Raw genomic sequence first — 21,090 nt, 5'->3', positions numbered from 1 at the left:
ACAAAATGTCAACTTTAACCTGGACCTACACTCAGCAAACGCCATAACAACAACAAACCATCAGAAATTAACTCACCATCACACTTAAATTAGTTACCTGATTCCTGAGGTAATCTGCGTATTTGTTTCTTTACGCCTAGATTGCTAAAGGTGTGTGCAGTTTTTAATTATATATCTATCATCTACCACAGTTGATTATATTATTAGCACTCAGAATGCAGCTTAAGATGTTATAGGCTATTCTTCAAACTACGTTGCCGACAAACGAATCACTAATTTTGTACAGATATACGTAAGAGAAATTGACAGAGAAAATCAAATGAACCCTCGATGAAAAAATTTTGTGTAAGATTTTTCGGTACAACTTTTCTCACTATTCGTAATAATTCTGAAATTTTTACCGAAAAAGGCAGTAAACGTCGGTTTATTATGTCAACACCGCTTAAGCTATAGTGTACATTAGATCAGAAATTATACAGCCATAAACTTTTAAAGTATAAACATAAGTCGCAATGGTAACAAGCAGCCGGACAAAGCAAGAAAGCTGACGATCATACAATATCTTTTCAACTATACATTATAACTGAAAAAGAACAAAATGACATCTACACAATCATTGGTTCCCTGTTTTCAGCGGTGTACCAACACTTAATCACGCGACACTTAATCACGCGACGCTTAATCACCGACACATAATCAGTAGGACACTTAATCACGCGACACATAATCACTAGGACATTTAATCACGCGACTTGGATACTTAATCACGTGACATTTAATCACGCGACACATAATCACTTGGATGTCGGAAAAGCGTGAGGAAAATTCAGTAATTCAAGCTCGTGTGCATCTCTCTGTGGGGATGGCGATGTGGATTGCTTTTAAGGTTGGCCTAAATCCAAAGGCTATTAGTCTTTCTTTTAGAACTCCATGACAATTGTCTTTGACTCCGTTGCGCCGGCTTTCTCTATAATGTTTCTTTAAATGAACACCAGCAAATCAACACCAACAATGTGACTACGAGTCTGATGACGAATTAAGAACAGCTCTTCGGTGTTTACCAGCCTTAGCCATGGTCCCTTCCTCTGACGTAGTCGAGTCATTTCTGATCTTAGCTGATAGCATGCCCGATCACGAGAAGATGCCTGAGCTGCTTTCGTATTTCGAACACACATATATCAGAGGCAGACGACGTCCGGGACGTGGTGAAAATTACGGCTCAGCCATCTTTCCAATCGAAAGTTGGAATCATTACGAAGCCGGGGCAGGTTGCATTGCAAGAACCACAAATGCAGTCGAAGGTTGGCATTTTGATCTACAAGTGCTTTTTCAATGCCACCACCCGACATTGTGGACTTTCATACAGGGAATTGAAAAAGACATTCAAATGCAATGTGCAACGTTTCTGCAAGGAATTGCTGGTACTCAACCTTCTATTCCAATGCGGTACAAGGCACTGAAACTGCGTGTGCAAAACACAGTTGACCTTTGTCTGTCAAGCGAGATGTTAGTCTATCTTCGTGCAGTTGCTCACATTTCCCACATTGTAAATGTGTGATTAAATGTCGCGTGATTGAATGTCCTAGTGATTATGTGTCGCGTGATTAAATGTCCTAGTGATTATGTGTCGCGGGATTAAATGTCCTAGTGATTACGTGTCGGTGATTAAGCGTCGCGTGATTAAGTGTCGCGTGATTAAGTGTTACCAAACCGTTTTCAGCTTGTCTAGGTACAAGTAGGAGAAGGTGCTTCTGGCGGACTGATTCCAGTGATGTTACGTATCCAGTCCTCAAAGAAGCTCACCCGTGTGTAGCGACCTTGGGTGTCAGCATTTCCACAGGAAGTGCCATTGTTTGAAACAATTCCAGCCACTTGCCAGGCACATGAGTCACATCGTTGGCATACAAGCGGTCCGCCGATGTCGACCTTTTGTACAATAAGGAAAATCCATATCATTTGGGAATATCAATATCTTTCTTTTTAAGATTTTTATCTTAAAATGTGTAAGATTTTGGTATCAGTTTAACAAGAACGTTTACTAATTTTGCATGTTAACAAAACTTAAATGCGGTAACAACTCTTTAAAACGTAAAAACACGAACGTTTTTGTATGATCTCGGATCAATATTTTAATAATAAGAAACACAGCCAGTAATGCTTGTTACTGCACGAACTGGAGTATTGTGGAATGAAGAAAACTGCAGAACGCATATAAGCGATGAGCAACGCCGCTCACTCAAGCGTGACGGGCACGTCATTGAGATATGCGCTTGCGGCTGCTGCTATAGTACAGTTTTTGCAGAAAGTTCTATTAACACTTCTAATCATTTTGCAATAATGACTTCGAACGTATGTTAGAGTTAGACAACACATACAGTTCTCGCTATGTTGGTATTGCCAAAATTTGCGCAAATTGCACGATTGCATTTAAAAAACACAATTACTGCCCTCGCCTATGTCGTTGTAAAAATGTGGAGAAAAAAAGACAAATCATTATAAAATAGTCTAGCATGTTTCCTTATACCTCTATACCTCAGTATACTATATGCTAAAAACACTGTTCAAAAGACAATGCTTATCTCTTCTAAAACTCTTTTAGTATTCTGTGGTGTTATATGGGTTTTAGTATTTTATGGTGTAACCCTGCTGGCAATGTACTGTAGCGACTCGCTAGCCGCTACCTTGTTCAAACATTTAAAGTTTTGTTTTTAGCTTTGCCTTCGCGGCAGAATACGACAAGCGAAATTAAAAACAAAGCACTAACCAGGCAAGGACCCAGGCCACCTTCCACTTTCCCGGCACAGATTTGCCGCTCGGTAAGATTGGAATTGTCTGCGTCGCATAGTTCCCATGGTAAAGTACGAACCTGGACCTCCAGAAGGTTGTTTGAGAGAGTAATAGGGTCTGACAAGCAAGATGAACCAAATAAAAACAAATTGTGTCTTCGGGTCATTTAACAATAAAGCAGACACGCCTTTCACCTGGGATTCCCCAGCCAGTCGTCACGCAGGTGACGTCCTCACCCACAAATTCTCCGTCTGGTAAACAAACCACTCCAGGTGCGGGAGTACCAAGCGAAATAGGTTCCGTTAACTGAACAAACAAAAATTAATGTTAGTCGGAGATAGTGTATACAGGGCTGTTCGATTCAGGAAATTTCGATTTCATGCTCTTGTCGTGAAGAAAAATTTCTTGACTTTATATATTATTTTTTACTTTGTATATTAGTATAGTCCATAACAAAAGTAGGCAGTACAATTAGGCGCTTTGTGACAAAAGCACTAAATTTTCAAGATTGCTACTCTAATAAAAAGCTTGTTTTTAGAGGCGAGGGATATTTCAGATATTGCTTCTGACAATCGTTGAGGCAGAGGATAACTTTTGCTAGTTCATTTTATTGAAGATACCTTATTTGGCTTAAAATAATTTGCATTGTTTGCAGTGAACGCAGTAAGTAGTCACAAATACCAGCGTATAAAGAGTAGAAGCGTCAGTTTGACGGCACTAAACTTATTACGATATATCATAGTTTTTGCGTGTTGGCTATCAAGTGTGTATTTCGTCAAACGTAGGTCACGCAGCGCTTTGTTAAAGATCGGCGGTTAGGTTAGGAAAATGGGTGCGCAAAAAATAAAATTTAGTTACAAAGTAAGATATATCTTATAGGATGTATGTTGTTGCATGCATTATGTTATGCATGTTGTTATTAAAAAGAGAATGTATGTTAAGGTATATACCAGGGGTGGTCAGACTTGTTCAATGAAAGAGTCACTTGCGGAAAACTATAAACACCAGCGAGCCGCAAAATCAGTAATGTTTGTCAATTTGGTTATTATATAATTAGTAGTCAATTTGGGATATTACTATTCAGCTAGAAGACCCATAAAAAACATGTCGGCGAGCCGCACTTGCCTACCTTTGCCATAGACTATGTATGTCTATATGTCTAGTGTTACGTCATAAACGAAACGCTGGCCTAAATAAAGAAAAGAAAAAGAGAGAAACGTTCATAAACGGTACTCTTGGTAGCCTTTACAATTTTTTTTGGAATTTTACGATTCGACTCGAAGAGCCACAAAAAACATGCCGGCGAGCTCCAGTTTGCCCACCACTGGTATATACCATTGGTATGGTTGTGGTATATATATATTTGGTATAATATGCCAACACCAAAATGTTTTCGTCCTGGGCATGACACAAAACGGCAACCGTTTGAAAGGCTCTGATTTGGGAGTTTTAGAATCGTAGGAATTTGAGGCTACGTCTTGTTTCCATAACTCACAGGTCTACTCTGGCCCGGAGCGGTAGCTTCGGCCAAAGTTCCAAATATGGGTCAAATAGCATCACTACTTTGTGATTCACTTCAGCTTTAGGGAGCCAGCCCATGTAGAGAAGCAGGAGCGGATACTGTAGAGTGGTTTTGTGTAACTTATTTCTCTTCGGCACCTTTTGTGGTCAAGCTACCGCCAGACTTCGTGCCTTGCAATCGTTCGGGCTCGGTCAACAAGGTTAAGTGCATGGAGGTCCTAACGAATAGGCTATCTAGGATCTCCACACTTCCTAGCCAAGCAAGCGCCGTGGAGTGCCTATGTCACGGGATTATTTTTATGCACCTGTTTTGTAGACACCACATTATATACCGTCTTTTCTTTGCATTGTGTTGTTTTTATGCATGTTCACGGTCTGCCGTATTTTACTTGTTTATGTTCTTTTACTTGTTCTTATACACCTGTTTTTATCAAATCTCTTGTGACGTCTCACGTAGTTACCCCAAAGGCTAAATTAGTATCGTGTTTTACGTTCCACGTTGATTCCTTCATCGCGTGGAATTTATTTGGTGTAGTACTGTGCGCGGCTGGGCGACGGTTGTGGGCAGTTACGTTTCGGTTTCAGTGAGAGATGATCGTTTTTATTAAGTAAAATGCCATTAAAAGTTAACAAGGCAAAACCGGCTAAGTGACTAGCCGTTAGAGCGGGAAGATTCCTGATCAGAAAAAGTTTGGTTACAATTGGCGAGCGCGCCAGGATCCCGCAGTCAAAAAGGTATCAAGGTATCAAGGTATTGTTTACCAGTATGGCTTTTAATGTGACGTTGCCTCCACTGAGATATAAGTCCAATGAAGACTTTCAAGACTTTCTCAAAGTTTTTAACTCTTACTGCGCCAGCGTTAGGGCAAATCAAGATTTTAAGAAACACCTCCTCATTGAAAGTTTCGATAAGGACTTTGTCTGGGAAATTCAAGGGAAAGATGCCTCCGTCTACGACTTAGAGTTCGACGAGTTGGTGGAAAGGGCTTCAGAAGCAGGGCGATCAAAGGCGGAAATCAGCAGATTAAAAAACAGCCTTTTGGATAGGGTACAAAAACCGGACGAATCTACACGATCATTCGTCTACGCTTTGCGGAAGCAGGGTGACTTGGCATACGCCAGTGCAGATCAAGCACCTGTAAAAAATGAGGTACTCTACTTGGCATTGATCCGGGGTTTGAGAAACCGCAAAATATCGGAAACCTTAGTCGCAGACCTAGAGATCGGCAGAGACTTCTTCATTACCAGCGCCCGAGCCATTGCCCTGGACGTCTCGGAAAAGACTCCGTGTTCAGACGTGTTCACTGTTGCCCGACTTTCACATGGAGACGAAAGCCGCCAGGACGAAGCGACTGTTTTGATGAAGAATGAACTTGCTAAGATAAGTGGCGAGATAAAATTGTTTAATGACAATATTCAAGGCCGGATTTCAAGTATTGACGAAACTGTGTCTTCAGTGAAAACGCAAATGAACACTTTACAACGAGACGTGGATCGCCTCCATTGGAAACCACGCGCACCGGGTCCATCTGAAGGAAGAAATCAACGATACCGAAACCGTAAGTCCCCTTCCGATAAAACACGTGGGGTCCTAAACAACCCACGTTCAAATGCAAATCCGTCTAAATATGATTCATTTAGGCGAGATTGCCTAAACCGTCAAAGCCTAACTACGAATCACAACCCTCGGACTAACGCATGTGATGTAAACAGATCAAAGTTAAGTTGGAATCGATCCTGTCCGCCTGCTCCAGCCACCGCAACACCCGCTCAACAACAATACCGGAAAAGGTTATGCAAGTATGTTAATATGATGTTGTGTTCTATGCCCATTTGTGCTCTGGTAGACACGGGAGCCAGCGTATCACTCATGTCTAAAACTTTGTTCGATAAAGTTTCATCAGAAAATCCGAGTACTACACTAGGCCCCACGTTAGATACACAGTTAACTACGGCTAGCGGGACGGCCCTACAGGTGTTAGGCCTTGTCACATTATCAGTGCAAGTGGCCGGTTTGATCACAGAGTGCGAAATCTACGTAGTTAATCAACTCACGGAAGATTTCATCATTGGGTTAGATTTCGTCCAGCATCACCAATGCCGGATCTGCTACAAGGACAAAATTCTAGAAGCCGGATCGTCGTCAACACCCCTGCTCGATGGAAGAGTGACCTTACAACGAAACGAGGTTTATATCGTCGAAGACCTGATCGTCCCCGCTTCCACTGAGGTGTGTACTTCTGGCATATTTTGTATGGATCCGATGATTAAGATACCCGACGTTGAGTTCCCGGCACTAGTTGAAGGTAATCTCCGATTGAATGATAAATATGGGATACTAGCGGGTAACTACCTCACGCAAGTTCAGAACGGAAAGGTCCCCATTCGATTGGCTAATTTCAGTGATGACGAAGTCAGATTAGTTAACGGAACAAGGGTCGCCACCCTACATCCAGTCTCTGTATTCGGCGGAGGTGATGTTTACCAGCCCGGCACGTGCGCTTTAGTTTCGAGATTAAACTCCACGTGTGACTGTAATAATAACCGATGCATTGTGAACTCCGACCAAAGATGTTCCGTAGCGTCGGTAGAAGAACATCGTTTTAAACCCCAGCGTGATCACTTGCAAGCTATCGAAGAAGGCGTAGATTTAGGGACGAAGCTGTCTAAGAGTGAACGTCGCGAAGTACTCAATTTATTATCGAAGCATTGGAAGTGTTTTTCGACCAGTCAATTCGATCTAGGCAAAACCGACTTGATAGAACACCATGTCGATATTGGGACTAGCGCCCCCGTGAGACAACCGCATCGCCGAATACCCCCTCGAGACAAGCGAAAGGTAGAAGAAATCCTCACGGAAATGGAGAAACAAGGCTTGGTTCGCACATCCACATCCCCTTGGTCCAGCGCCATTGTTCTTGTACGAAAAAAATCGGGCGAGGTGAGGTTTTGTGTTGATTACAGGCGCGTAAATGACCTGATGAAAAAGAACAGTTTCCCAATCCCACGTGTCGACGAGAGCCTGGACGAATTGTCGAGTAACATTTATTTTTCTACTCTGGATCTGCGTTCAGGGTATTGGCAAATACCCATGAATCACAGGTCCCGCGAGGTTACTGCTTTTACCACCCACATGGGGTTATATGAATGGAACGTTATGCCGATGGGTCTTAGCAATTCGGCGGCTACATTTCAACGATTGATGCACATCGTTCTAAATGGATTGGAGTGGCGCGGCGCTTTAGCATATTTAGACGATGTGATCGTGTATGGTCGCACATTCGGGGAACACATGTCTCGTTTAAGCGACGTTCTAAATCGACTGGAAGAAGCCGGTTTAACACTGAAACCGTCCAAATGCTCCCTTTTTCAAGAATCGGTGAAATTTTTAGGGCATAAAATTTCTAAGGAAGGCGTGATGTGTGACGCCGAGAAAGTAGAGGCAGTCGCGAATTGGCCGATACCTCGCACCGTGAAACACGTTCGACAGTTTGTGGGTCTGACATCATATTATAGGAAGTTTATTCCAAATTATGCCAAAATTGCCTCACCGTTGCACAAACTCACCGAGAAGAACAAGAAGTTTCAGTGGACCGAAGAGCATCAGAACGCCTTTGCTACTTTGAAGCGTTTGCTGTGTACCGCACCAGTGCTGGCATACCCAAACTACGACAAGCCGTTTATTCTCGACACCGATGCATCCGATAACGCAATTGGCGCTGTTCTGTCACAAGTCATAGATGACAGAGAGCGTGTGATCTCGTATTGTAGCCGATCTCTAGGGAAAGCAGAAAAGAACTACTCCACGACTCGAAAAGAGCTTCTGGCGGTCGTCTGGGCAACAAAATTGAATAGGTGTCACCTACTAGGTCAAAAGTTTTTGCTGAGGACGGACCATGCATCGTTGCGTTGGTTATGGCAGTCAAAGGAGTTGTATGGACAATGCGCTCGATGGGTAGAACACCTTGCCGAGTACAATTTTGAGCTACTCCATCGACCAGGACAAAAACACAAAAACGCTGACGCGTTGAGTCGACGCCCTAACGAAGGTACACAGGTGAACCTCCCCTACAAATGGCATGACCAACAAGTTGCAACAAGCCTCGAAGATTCCAAGCAAACAGTCAACAACATAGATCTTAGAGGCAACATCGGGTTTCTTCCGAATGAAGTACTGAATCTACAGGAAGAGGACGCAGAGATTGCCCCCGCTTTGAGATGGCTACAGTTGGGGAAAAGACCTCCGTACAAACATGTTAAAAACTTGTCAAGAATGACTAAGCATCTATGGGCCCAATTTGGAAGTTTACACACTTTTGACGGCCCTGTTTATTGGGCAAATAGTAATCGCAGTTTACCGGGAACACACTGTTATCGACTTATAACTCCGGAACCTATGCGTTTGTCTGTGTTGCAGTCACTACACGATTGCGTTCTTGGCGGGGCTCATTTAGGGTTGACGAAAACTTGCCACAAAGTAGAAGAAAAATTTTATTGGCCTGGTTGGAGACAGGACACCGAAAAATATTGCCGAAACTGCGATGTATGTCAAAGGAACAAGAAACCGCCGGCCGAGCCAAGGGCGAGGTTGGTTCCGTCCACGGAAGATAGGGCGATGCAGAGAGTAGAAATAGACGTCGTGGGACCTCTACCTATGACATCATCAGGTTTTCAATACATCTTGGTGGCGTGCGATTTATTTACCAAGTATGTAAGGGCCTGGCCCATGCGCAATCAAACAGCAAAAACCACAGCGGACGTCTTGTTCCACCGATGGTTCACAGTTCATGGTGTACCAGATGTTATCCACAGCGACCGGGGTGGGAATTTTGAGAGCGAGGTCTTCAAAGAACTATTACGATTGATGGGTTGTTCGAAAACAAGGACCACAAGTTATCATCCACAAGGGAACGGGGGAGTTGAGAGAAACAACAAGACTATCATCACCATGTTACGAAATTACGTACAGGAGGATCAACGTAGTTGGGATCAAGCTTTGTCAGCCGTCGTGGCGGCCTATAACGCGAGCGTCCACGACAGCACAGGTGTATCGCCGCATTTCTTATTAACTGGTCGTACGCTTCGTTTACCTGCGGATTTATTGGGCACACCGACCGGTGGAGTGCTGAAAACGTCGGTTATTCAGGATTTACAAACGCGGTTAAAGATTGCAGAAAAGACGGTGCGGGAAACGCTACGGAAACAACGAACGAAGATGGCCGACCTCTACGACCAACGACAAAGGGGGCTACCAATTGAAGTGGGGAAAGAAGTATGGCTGAAAGACCCAGTGGTCCCACAGGGAGAATATCGCAAATTTCATCTTCCTTACAAGGGCCCCTTCACGGTAGTGAACGCGCGACATCCCACTTATACTATTAAAGACAAAGCCGGCAAAGAGCAAACGGTTCATTTTAACAGAATGAAATTAAGGGTTCATAGTGATGACAAGCGTGACAATCAACTCCCGTACGATCATGTTCCGGATAATGGCATTAACCACTGTTCTCCTTTTGAAGGTTTGGTGTTCATACCACAAAATTCAACGGATACCGCCACCGGAGAATCCGAGGCTACATCAATCAATACGAGCGCGACTGAGCAATTATCCAGTAGTCAAGGACGGGAAGACTCGGCAGTTGGGCAACTCAGGATCACAGACGAGGGCAATAACGAGACAATAGAGACAAGCCAACCTGCCCTCGAAGAGAACGGCCCCATTCCCAGCGAGACCACTTCGGCCATGACGGAAAGAAACCTACCGCCACGGCGAGCTCGAAGACAAACACGTTTTTACCCGGATATTGAATAACTTTTCCGGGGCCGGAAAAGAACTGGTCTGGGGGGGATGTCACGGGATTATTTTTATGCACCTGTTTTGTAGACACCACATTATATACCGTCTTTTCTTTGCATTGTGTTGTTTTTATGCATGTTCACGGTCTGCCGTATTTTACTTGTTTATGTTCTTTTACTTGTTCTTGTACACCTGTTTTTATCAAATCTCTTGTGACGTCTCACGTAGTTACCCCAAAGGCTAAATTAGTATCGTGTTTTACGTTCCACGTTGATTCCTTCATCGCGTGGAATTTATTTGGTGTAGTACTGTGCGCGGCTGGGCGACGGTTGTGGGCAGTTACGTTTCGGTTTCAGTGAGAGATGATCGTTTTTATTAAGTAAAATGCCATTAAAAGTTAACAAGGCAAAACCGGCTAAGTGACTAGCCGTTAGAGCGGGAAGATTCCTGATCAGAAAAAGTTTGGTTACACCTATTCGACCCAGGCCAACCGTCTGTGGGAACGGGAGGTGGCAGTCACGGATAATAAGCTCTTACCAACTGACGCGGGAACAAGCGCCCCGTTACACCAAGCAACTCCCAATCAAATAAGCTTTAACACACTAAAGCCTGACTTCACAGTCACAAAACGAGAAAATGCATCTTATGATGCTTTGCGTTTGGTTCATCGGGGTTGTGCTGCCAAAGGAAAAGAATGCAACCTATACCGTACGTGGTTTAAACACTTGTAGAAGTTTTGCTAATATGAAACAATAGATACCTATTGTAGATAAATAATAATTTCAGCGTTTACATTTTTTGTTCATGATCAAACCAAGCTTGTGTCTGAGCTAAAAATTGTTGATAGCAAGCGTCAATTTTTGTTTTGTCTGCGTGTGACAGTCGGTGGTATTTTATGTCACTTGTATTCCAGTATATCAAACATATAGTTGTAGTCTTTTCAATCCCTTTCCGCTCGAAAATCTCGGAGGTTGCCCTTGGGTTCAAGCAAATTAACTTACATGCAAGCAAATAATATGTACAAACTCACAGGGAAGGCAGGGTTGTTGATCAGAAAACTTGCACTGAGTCATGCGACATTTTTATGTCACAATGCCAGTGTCCTGCCAAATAATGACCTCCCCTTTGTGACATAATAAATTCATTCAATTCGTATTTCGTTTGCTTGTATACATGCATTCGCAAAAGTTACGGTGTCATACTATTCAGCCACTGAATAGTACTCATAGAACCTGTACACTTCTACAGTAATCTGCTAAGATAACCAAGGGCAGGGTAACGAAACTTACCGAAGTGCGCATGCCCACATTTTCGGCTGAGTCATATCCTTTATGAGAATGAATTTATTACGCCGCAAAGGCGGGATCATTATTTGACACGACACTGGAACAAATTTGGCAAACGAAACAATATTGGCATGACATCGCTGTGAAAATATTGATTATTTTTGATTGCTAAAAAGAGCAAGAGCCGAAGAACGAACGGTGCTCTTCTTTCATTGACCAGTGAGAGCGTGAGCGATGCTCTTATTTTAAAGAGCTGTAGCCTAGCTGTGGTTAATACTTTATAAACTTTGCTTCCCTGTACATTTAACCATGTGCAAAATTTTATGAGAATGTATCTAGTAACTGAGGCTCTAGTTATTTTATCAAAAGATAAAATAAACCAATTTAAGAGATTTCCACTTCTATTCTTTATTATATAACTTACATGTTTCAGACCCCTATGTTATACTTTAACTGCAGCATCAAGCCAAATAGACTACCAAGTATAGTACAAGGCTTCATAAAAGTTTGTTTTTGCTTTACTTACTTCTATGAGTGCAATGTCGTAGTCAAATGTTACGTTGTCAAACAAAGGATGAGTGATGATGGACTTGACCTGAATCCCATGGTCAACAACATTGATATCACTCAGATTAAAAGGGATGTTTGCATACAATAGCGTATTATTTGGCTCCGTGCTTTGGTTACAGAAATATACAATTTTGTTTTAGAACGTGATTTGCTACAATATATAGAGCATGGAAGATTACGTAACTTGGTAACTTTGTGAGCTTATAAGCAAAGGCATCGACACTTACCCGAAACAATGCGCCGCGGTTAAAATCCACTCGTGTGTCACCAAGGAGCCGCCACATAAAGCAGTTAAGCCATCTGGTCCCGTCGGACCACCGAGGATTTGAGAAATATGAGAAAAACTGATTTCTAACCTACTTCTCGCAATAACCATGTTTATCGTAAAGGGATACAGCTATTGGATGTAAGTATTATCACCGCTGTACACTCGATTTTAAGGATGTTACAAAACATAAGATTTGGTTTCAACTTACCATCCATGGCCACGCAGTCGGGTTTGATACCTCACCGCCGATAACTCGACCGGATTGTCCCGAGACCAGCCCACAAGAGTCGTTTGGAAGATTTGATGTATCGCAACACTGGTGGTTGCGGTCTTTATATCGAGCATAATGTGGGTGTGGACAAACGTCTGCGCACATAAAAGCGAATTTCTGTTATAATATTGTAAATTGTATATCATTACAATAAAGTTGTCGAAAACCTTCCAAAGAAAACTGTCGCCTTCAGCGCATTACTCACACTTCTTTTACCAATATCCAATGAGCCAAGTCCGTCACTTCTACATAACAACCCAGTGTGTACGGATCACACACACAAAGTTTTAATTGTTACTTAAGTGAAAACTATACGTTATGAAATGACTTTTGCCTCATAACTAATTGACTTGACCTTTAAGTGGTGGCATGAATTCATTTTTAAAGAAGGAACACTTGTCGTGAAGCGCTAAATTTTACAAGTTACACGCGACTGTGAAAAAACGTTGATAGCTGAAATGTTTAATTTCTTCCTTAACTGTAACCAATTAATTGCACACTTGACCTGGATAGATCCATGCAAAGGACTGGTCTTTGTAACTTTTGTTTGATTAAAGATAGTATAAAGTTACCAGTGACACTGTTGTTTTAAATAAGTGCTTTCTACTTACCTGCAGCGCATTTTCCGTCATTGCAATCCTGGTAATCGTTGCTGCCGTTAATTTGACGAACCCGAGTGCCATTTCCGCAAGATCTAGAACACGAGCTCCACTGGCTGGAAGGTGCTGTCAAGAATTAAAGCACAGAGAAGTAATGGGACAAAAACTCGTTTGTGTAATTTGGGGTATCCATTGATGTGATTTAATATCTCAGGCTATGTGACGCCAGTTTTGTTTAATGGTTAAACTAAATTTGTGGAGAAAAAGTATTTGAATAACATGAATGCTTAACTTACTAAAACAGGGTTTTAAGTTGCAACCGCGTTTAAGAGTTCTTGTCTCGTTGGTGTTGCAATTTGTGGTGTTGCATGTTCGGGTTCTTTGTTGAGTTCCAGGTCCACAAGTTTCGCTGCAAATTGACCACGCACTCCAATCTCCCAAAACACCTTCGGTATAAGCATAGAATATGACGAATGTGGTAGTGAAGAAGTTGTTTTTGTGATCTTTTTAGTTATTAATGCGAATTAGAAAATGGAATTATGGTTCTCGAAAAACATTTTAATACAAGTCGTTTTACGTTTCAATCCCGTTTTATTCCTTGGTTAATACAAGAATGATATCATTTATTCGTTTTGCAGCAATAGCTATAATGTGGAGCTGAATAATGGAGTATCCTCTTGCCAGCTAACTCTATTTCCTGTTTTTACACTAACAATAGAAAAATACAAAAGGAGGAAATGTGTCAAAATATCGTCCTTTATTTTACATTCCAATATGTCACAATACCCAATCTTTACATGCGGGACCTGTTTTAGGCCGATTTCTTGAAATTGCGCTCTTTGCCAAAATGGGCCCCGCACTCATGCACTCAAGCAAAGAGTGAAACAATCCTACCTTCATGACTTGCTCTACATTGTGTAATCGTATCGTTCAAACAACATGCACAAAGCAGATCAGATTGCAAAAGAAGTAGATTTTGAAACGATTTAAAATATTTTTTCAAACAGAAAAACCAAGGAAATAGTAATTAAAAAAATTAATACTAATTCAAATTATCGATGTTTTGAATGATAAGAACAGAAAAACTTGTCTTTGTTGCTAATAGCGGACCCCCCAGCTTTCAAAACGTTTCATCAACTTCAGCGAATTACATCATGTAGCGAGAATAAAACAAAACATCAATGTTCGTTTCTTGCGAAGCATGGCTAAGGGGCCCGTCTTACAGTTATATCTGATTGGACTCTGCATGTGGTAGCGCCGACCATGTCTACATAAGTCTACAGCACTGTAGTGTATGTAGACAGGGTGGTGACTACAGTATTATCTCGTTACCGTAGTTTGATTTAAGTGGCAGCTTCGTTATATGCTTAAGTTTACCTGGACCTGTGGCCGGACACTCTTCTAACGCGCATGCTCTTGTGTCGTTGTACGGACCATCGCAGCCTTCAACTTTGTTACACTCGCGGTACCGGTATTGTTGCCCGCCGCCACAGGATTCTGTGCACGGTGTCCAGTTGTTCCAAGACGAGTACGCCGCGGCAGCTAAAAAAACGAAAAATTATATTGATACTTAATCCAATTATACTTAAGTATCGCTGCTTATACCTCTGTCATAATTAAGCGAAGATGTTGCGTTTTTGGCAATAAATCTGTTTAACCACTATACATATTAGTAACAATAACTTATTGTTTCGTTATACTTGCTGACAACTATTCTTTCATTTAAGGCCAATTTGTTTTTAGACTTGCCCTCATTTAAAGATGAAAAAAGATCCAGGTTTACAACTGCCAACCCACGTTCAGTAAAACATCGTTCGTCAAACAATCGCACCCATAGTTTTATTCGTAACCTAACACTTCTATAGCTCCGCTGTTAAAAAATTTTAAACCAGTTTCACTGTGTTTTAGCGTCTTTTTCTTCACCTTCTGTACTCACCAGTAAGTAGCATATAGCCGTATAGTCTGGTAATAGATACAGTAGTTCTATTTTGTGTTTGAAACGAATGCAGTTACCAATACAGTTACTACTCAGAACATTTGCGTAAAGGTTTCCATCCACTGAGTTCAATTTGTTCGTTTCAGTCTTACTAACATTTTCCGCTTACGCCCAGACCCCATCGCTGCGCACTGTCACGACGCGATTACTGCAGATCCTTCGTCGTAATGCAACGTATAGTTTAAGATTTTAAAACATTTCGAAGTCTTACCACAAACGCATCGCCGTCCGCAAGATTTGCAAGCTGATTGATCGCATTGAGAAACTACGTCCTTTCGACACCCATACAAATAAATCAGAATGCGACAGAAAATATTGTTGTCTTGACAATCTCTACATGGACATCTACGCAAGATCCGCAATTTGTATTAAAATGAGGTAGTTTGTAAATAAATTTTTCTAGCAGATTTAAACGTAAAATTCATCAGCGTCATATCAACGCAAAGGTGATATTATAAAATTTTAATTATACATTTTACTCACGAGCAATCTTTGTCAGCGGTACATTGTCTGCTTTCAAATTCGAATCGATTTGCTTCAATACTTCGGTTGCGTGTTTGAAAACCTCTGCCGCAGTCGCTGCATTCGGTCCAATTAGACCAATCTGTAAGACATGGTATAAACGTATAGCACAAAGAATAGTATAGTATCACTACCATATAGTTATGTTAAACAGGCTTAAATGGTTTTCGGTATTTAGGTATTTAGGTATTTAGGTATTTAGGTATTTAGGTATTTAGGTATTTAGGTATTTAGGTATTTAGGTATTTAGGTATTTAGGTATTTAGGTATTTAGGTATTTAGGTATTTAGGTATTTAGGTATTTAGGTATTTAGGTATTTAGGTATTTAGGTATTTCGGTATTTCGGTATTTAGGTATTTAGGTATTTAAGTATTAGGTATTTATTTATTTATGATCATTTTACATTTCAGAGCTGGTAACTGTAAACGATAAACCTTTTTATTTATAATAAGTTATATAATGTTTTGTTATATAATACTGTATAATATTTAGTGTTCCATGAGCACCAATCATAATAGTTCGCTATATGATGGGCAACGATATGACGTGAAATCGGGTATATTTTGATAAAGCAATTATAGACACCAAACAGCATAATAAGATGATGGTTGTACAGTAACACTGACTTGATATTTGGAAAAGAAAAATGTTTTTACTGTTTTGTTTCTTGTGTTTTACAAAATTACGCCGATTTATATGAAATATTACTTGGTCCTGGACAGACTTCCGTTGAGCAGGGTATAGTTTGGTTGTACGGCCCGTTGCAGCCTGCGATTTTATTGCAATCTCGATGTCGGTGCTGTTGGCCACCACCGCAGGACACTGAGCATGAAGTCCACTTGCTCCATGAAGAATAGACTGGGTCTGTAAGGAAGATAAAAACGATTTTGTACGTCAGTCATTTTTGACAAAACGTTTGTGTCTGTAATTTTCAAGTCGTTTAACGAACTTGGTCATGATGTAGGAAAGGTCCTTCGTATAACGTATAAAGTAGGTCAGAGTCCTTAATTATTTAAAAAAAAATTTACCACAGCCGCATTTTGGTTGCTTGCAACGGTCGCATGCTGTACGTCGGCATTCTGCATATCGGCTGGCTGGACATCTTTCCCCGAAAAAGAAAAAGGGACAAAGAAAATTTCTATTTCTGCACTTGTCACACGATTGACATCTGTAGATAAAATATTACTATTGTGGATTATAGGCAATTTTCCTTGTAAACTAATTTTCTACGATAGTTTTAAAGTCTGTAAAGAGCCTTAAGCGGAGATACAGTTTGTTGACTATATATAAAGCAACGGAATGTGTAGAGGTTGGTTTGTTACAGAAATACAGCAGTTACGACGACCGAGTAAAACGTAGCATAAAATGTTTCGTTTTCTCTAAAAACAGTAAAGTACATCAAGCACTGTAGTGGTTTAAAAATAAATATTGTGACGTCATAATTGTGGGGAAAAGATGTGTCGTCATCATTTGTATCAAAGGTGTTAGAGAATGACAGACAGACCCAAGATCGGTTTAAAAGTTGGTGTATATAAGCCTTATGAGTTTGCGACAGCTCTATGACACCAGTGGTTGCTGCTGATGGATTTACAACTTTCTTTCGGAGTTTTCAAATTCCATTTTGCAAGTGAAGATGATATTTAGTTGGAGAAAAAACTTCCTCTGCTATGCTTTGCTCGGATGATTTGACTGTTACTTTACCGCTATACGATGTACACACAAGTCGACTTGAACATTAAGCAAAGAAATTAACGCCATGTTCACGCGCTTAATTTAAACAAAATCGTTATATTCGTAATTTTTCTCACTCGCAGTCTTCATCGTTTACACATTGCCTGCCTTCAATTGTTGTACAACCAGTTCCACAGCTTTCTTCGCGGGTTTGATAGCCAATGCCGCAGTCGGCGCTACATTCGTTCCAATCTATAAAACGGGAAAATCAAAACCTATATCATGCTTCCTATATGGAATAACTTATGTAGGGAGTTAAAATAAAAATTCTACTTGATATTTCCAGCATTGGTTGAATGGATGTTGATGGCTACATCACAAAATTAATGCGTTTAAACGGTCATGATATGAAATTTGTAATCGCATTTTTGAAATTTTTTTTTGATTCTTCTTATATCCGATGGCAATATAACATGAAAGCAGATGTTATGCATTTTTACTTGATATATTAGACATTGCAAATTTTATTTGGGTTACTTCAACTGAAATTGTTCATTTGTGCAGACCGTCTCAACCCGGCTTTATATGCGGCGGTGCAGAAATATGTTGTTGTACACAAGAATTTGGCTAAAATATTCCGAGTCTAATATAGCGACTTGTATAAGTCCATGACCAGTTTAACAATAATACTTGACCTTATATGATATATAATTATCATTGAACCAATAACTTAATATACACAGTACCTTTTATCTAAAAATATTATAGGTCGATATGTAAATGAGCATTTTATCGGTGTACGTGTATGTGGAAGTTCTCAGGCGGTGAGAACTGATAAAGATTTTTAAACAACAATTTGGCAAATTTTACATTTATATAAGAACTAATAAATTTTAATCCTATTCACGACAAGAGACTGTAAAAATCTGAGGTAACAGCGCTACAGTACAATATTAAAAAGAAATTTTTCGTAAACGAATGAAAGAATTGAAACTGAAAACAAATTGAAGATCTTAATAACTCACCCTGGCTGTGGGCGAGGCCAGCCAAAGAAAAAAGAAAAAACACGAGTAAATGTTGTTTCATTCTCAAGATGATTTCCGTCCTTCGAAATAGATGTTGATGGAAAAGTCAAATTCTAAGTCAAGCCATTTCACCTATTGTTACCTGTGCATATAAACATTTGCTAGGACTGATAACTTATTATATAGTACAGCGTCTAATTCGTAATGCATTTAATCATAACAAGTTGTGTTTAAAATACAAATATACAACCTGGTGACGCTATCCTAGATCTTAAACATAGTGACAAAATAAAGTTTATTAATCATGGTTATTATTATATCTGTTTAGTGGTTACTATTTTCTATACCAATCTAACCAACCTAAATCCACTAAATGGTCCTAAACAAGATTTTTAAAAATCAGTGAAAAATTTAACACTACAGAGGAGCAATAGTATATAGAGCAGAGTACAGTTATGCTTGGTCGTCACCTATCGTTCTGCAACTAGCTAAACTAAACATAAGATGCAGAAAATTATGTGCAGTTACAATTACTTATCTTATGTGCGATGACATGTAATGGTGATGCGTACAAAGCAATCGTGTTTTTTCCGTCCTTGTGACTGTACAAAACGCAGAAAACCGTAAAACAATGCAGCGCATGAGCACAATGAACACATTGTCCAGGGTTGATTCACAATCAGTTAAACAAAACGGAGCAACAAATAAAATCAAATAACAATCTTAGTTATTCATTAACGTTAAAAAAAATTAACATCAAACAATCTTCATTGCAGAGTAAAGGTTAAAATGCTAATATGGACTAAGTTATAGTTACGTTGTAAAACGTTTCGGTCACCATAGGCTACACCACGTACGTTGGATATATACACTGTGCAGTGACGATTCTTAACTTCTTTGTGCGTGACACTCGTGGAAACGGGTTCCAGGTCGATTCAACCCACGGACGATTCAACCCCGGACGATTCAACCCACGGACGATTCAACCCCGGACGATTCAACCCCGGACGATTCAACCCACGGACGATTCAACCCACGGACGATTCAACCCGCGGACCATTCAACCCGCGGATGATACAACCCACGGACCTTTCAACCTACGGACGATTCAACCCAGGACGATTCAACCCCGGACTATTCAACCCGCGGACGATTCAACCCGCGGACGATTCAACCCACGGACGATTCAACCCGCGGACGATTCAACCCACGGACCTTTCAACCCAGGACGATTCAACCCGCGGACGATTCAACCCGCGGACGATTCAACCCGCAGACGATTCAACCCACGGACGATTCAACCCAGGACGATTCAACCTAGGACGATTCAACCCACGGACCTTTCACGTACTATTGGCTTAGGTTATCACCAAGTTACTTTGTAGCCAATATTATGTAAGCTAAATAAAGCTAATATATAGGCCTAAGCTAATATAAAGCTTTTTGTGTTTCCTTTTTTTCTTTTACCACTTCTTGTTAGCATTGGTTGTACATCAAAACACTTATTGTTTTCTGCTTTCCAGTAAAACCTTGAATATTGTTATTTTGCCCTATACAGTACTTTGCGTAAAGGCCTTCCCTCTCTTGGTGGCTTTGGTTCTAAGTAGGCCTCTAATTTGGGGCACTGGAATTGTTTGCGGTACAAGAAAAGACAAAAACGGAAGAATAATATTACAAAATTACAAGTTTAATAGATTTTGACCTAAAAGACACAATTGACCGTATCTTGACCTAACGAAACAATTGACTTTATATTGGCCTAATAACTTCTGTACTACACGTCGCACAAGACTGAAATTTGTTTTGTGATAGCATTCTGAGCAGGTTAAAAAAAATTGACCATATTGATTGACCAAATTGACACATTGACTGCGTAGACGTTTTTATAAACGGGTTGAATCGTCCGTGGGTTTAATCGTCCGTGGGTTGAATAGTCCGGGGTTGAATCGTCCTGGGTTGAATCGTCCGTGGGTTGAAAGGTCCGTGGGTTTAATCGTCCGGAGTTGAATCGTCCGAGGTTGAATCGTCCGTGGGTTGAATCGTCCGCGGGTTGAATAGTCCGGGGTTGAATCGTCCTGGGTTGAATCGTCCGTGGGTTGAAAGGTCCTTGGGTTGAATCGTCCGGGGTTGAATCGTCCTGGGTTGAATCGTCCGTGGGTTGAATCGTCCGTGGGTTGAAAGGTCCGTGGGTTGAATCGTCCGTGGGTTGAAAGGTCCGTGGGTTGAATCGTCCGTGGGTTGAATCGTCCGTGGGTTGAAAGGTCCGTGGGTTGAATCGTCCGCGGGTTGAATCGTCCGTGGGTTGAATCGTCCGCGGGTTGAATGGTCCGCGGGTTGAATCGTCCGCGGGTTGAATCGTCCGTGGGTTGAATCGTCCGGGGTTGAATCGTCCATGGGTTGAATTGTCCGGGGTTGAATCGTCCGTGGGTTGAATCGTCCGACCACCGTGGAAACGTATTATGTTATTCGCCCCCAACCAAGTAATATCGCGTTTGAATCAAACAAATCTTTACTTCTTCAATCCCTATAATTTGGCAACCCCGCTCGACGTAACCTAATAAAGTTGGTTTCAAGTAGGCTATTCATATATTTATTATTGCCCCCACAAATATGTTCCGAACCAAACTAAATACATGTACGTGGGCGGAAATTTATTCGCGTAAATAGGCTGATTGTTTGTTGCAGTCGACCGTAGCTTTTTACTTGTCGTATTAAACGCAAAAATGACGTAACTTGTGAAAAAATATTCTGCTGCAAGAAAATTGTTCTCAATTAT

General features: G+C 40.9%; 2 protein-coding genes across 3 annotated transcripts; one reads left to right on the top strand and one right to left on the bottom strand.

Annotated features, from left to right (window-relative positions):
• Positions 1-409: 409 nt before the first annotated feature.
• Positions 410-18,452, bottom strand: LOC143465089 (uncharacterized). The gene is made up of 15 exons (XM_076963246.1): positions 18,315-18,452; positions 17,427-17,541; positions 16,647-16,786; positions 16,327-16,482; positions 15,579-15,699; positions 15,307-15,440; positions 14,477-14,641; positions 13,396-13,545; positions 13,112-13,225; positions 12,438-12,595; positions 12,189-12,286; positions 11,918-12,068; positions 2,982-3,093; positions 2,765-2,904; positions 410-1,926 (listed from the first exon to the last, which is right to left on the bottom strand). The coding sequence occupies exons 1-15, from the start codon at positions 18,373-18,375 to the stop codon at positions 1,726-1,728; spliced, it is 2,016 nt and encodes a 671-aa protein (XP_076819361.1). The 5' UTR covers positions 18,376-18,452; the 3' UTR covers positions 410-1,725.
• LOC143465096 (uncharacterized) lies at positions 4,997-6,695 on the top strand. 2 transcript variants are annotated; one of them, XR_013118579.1, is made up of 3 exons: positions 4,997-5,867; positions 6,022-6,108; positions 6,387-6,695. XR_013118579.1 is itself a non-coding variant. In XM_076963260.1 (2 exons), exons 1-2 carry the CDS (start codon positions 5,075-5,077, stop codon positions 6,030-6,032), a joined length of 804 nt encoding a protein of 267 aa, XP_076819375.1. In that variant the 5' UTR covers positions 4,997-5,074; the 3' UTR covers positions 6,033-6,258. The 2 variants fall into 2 exon arrangements, 1 of the variants encoding a protein (XP_076819375.1); XM_076963260.1 differs by lacking the exon at positions 6,387-6,695 and having other exon boundaries at positions 6,022-6,258.
• Positions 18,453-21,090: the final 2,638 nt, after the last annotated feature.

Source organism: Clavelina lepadiformis, chromosome 7 (genome assembly GCF_947623445.1).
Source record: "Clavelina lepadiformis chromosome 7, kaClaLepa1.1, whole genome shotgun sequence".
Lineage (NCBI taxonomy): Eukaryota > Metazoa > Chordata > Ascidiacea > Aplousobranchia > Clavelinidae > Clavelina > Clavelina lepadiformis.
This window is presented reverse-complemented; position numbering and strand designations above follow the sequence as displayed.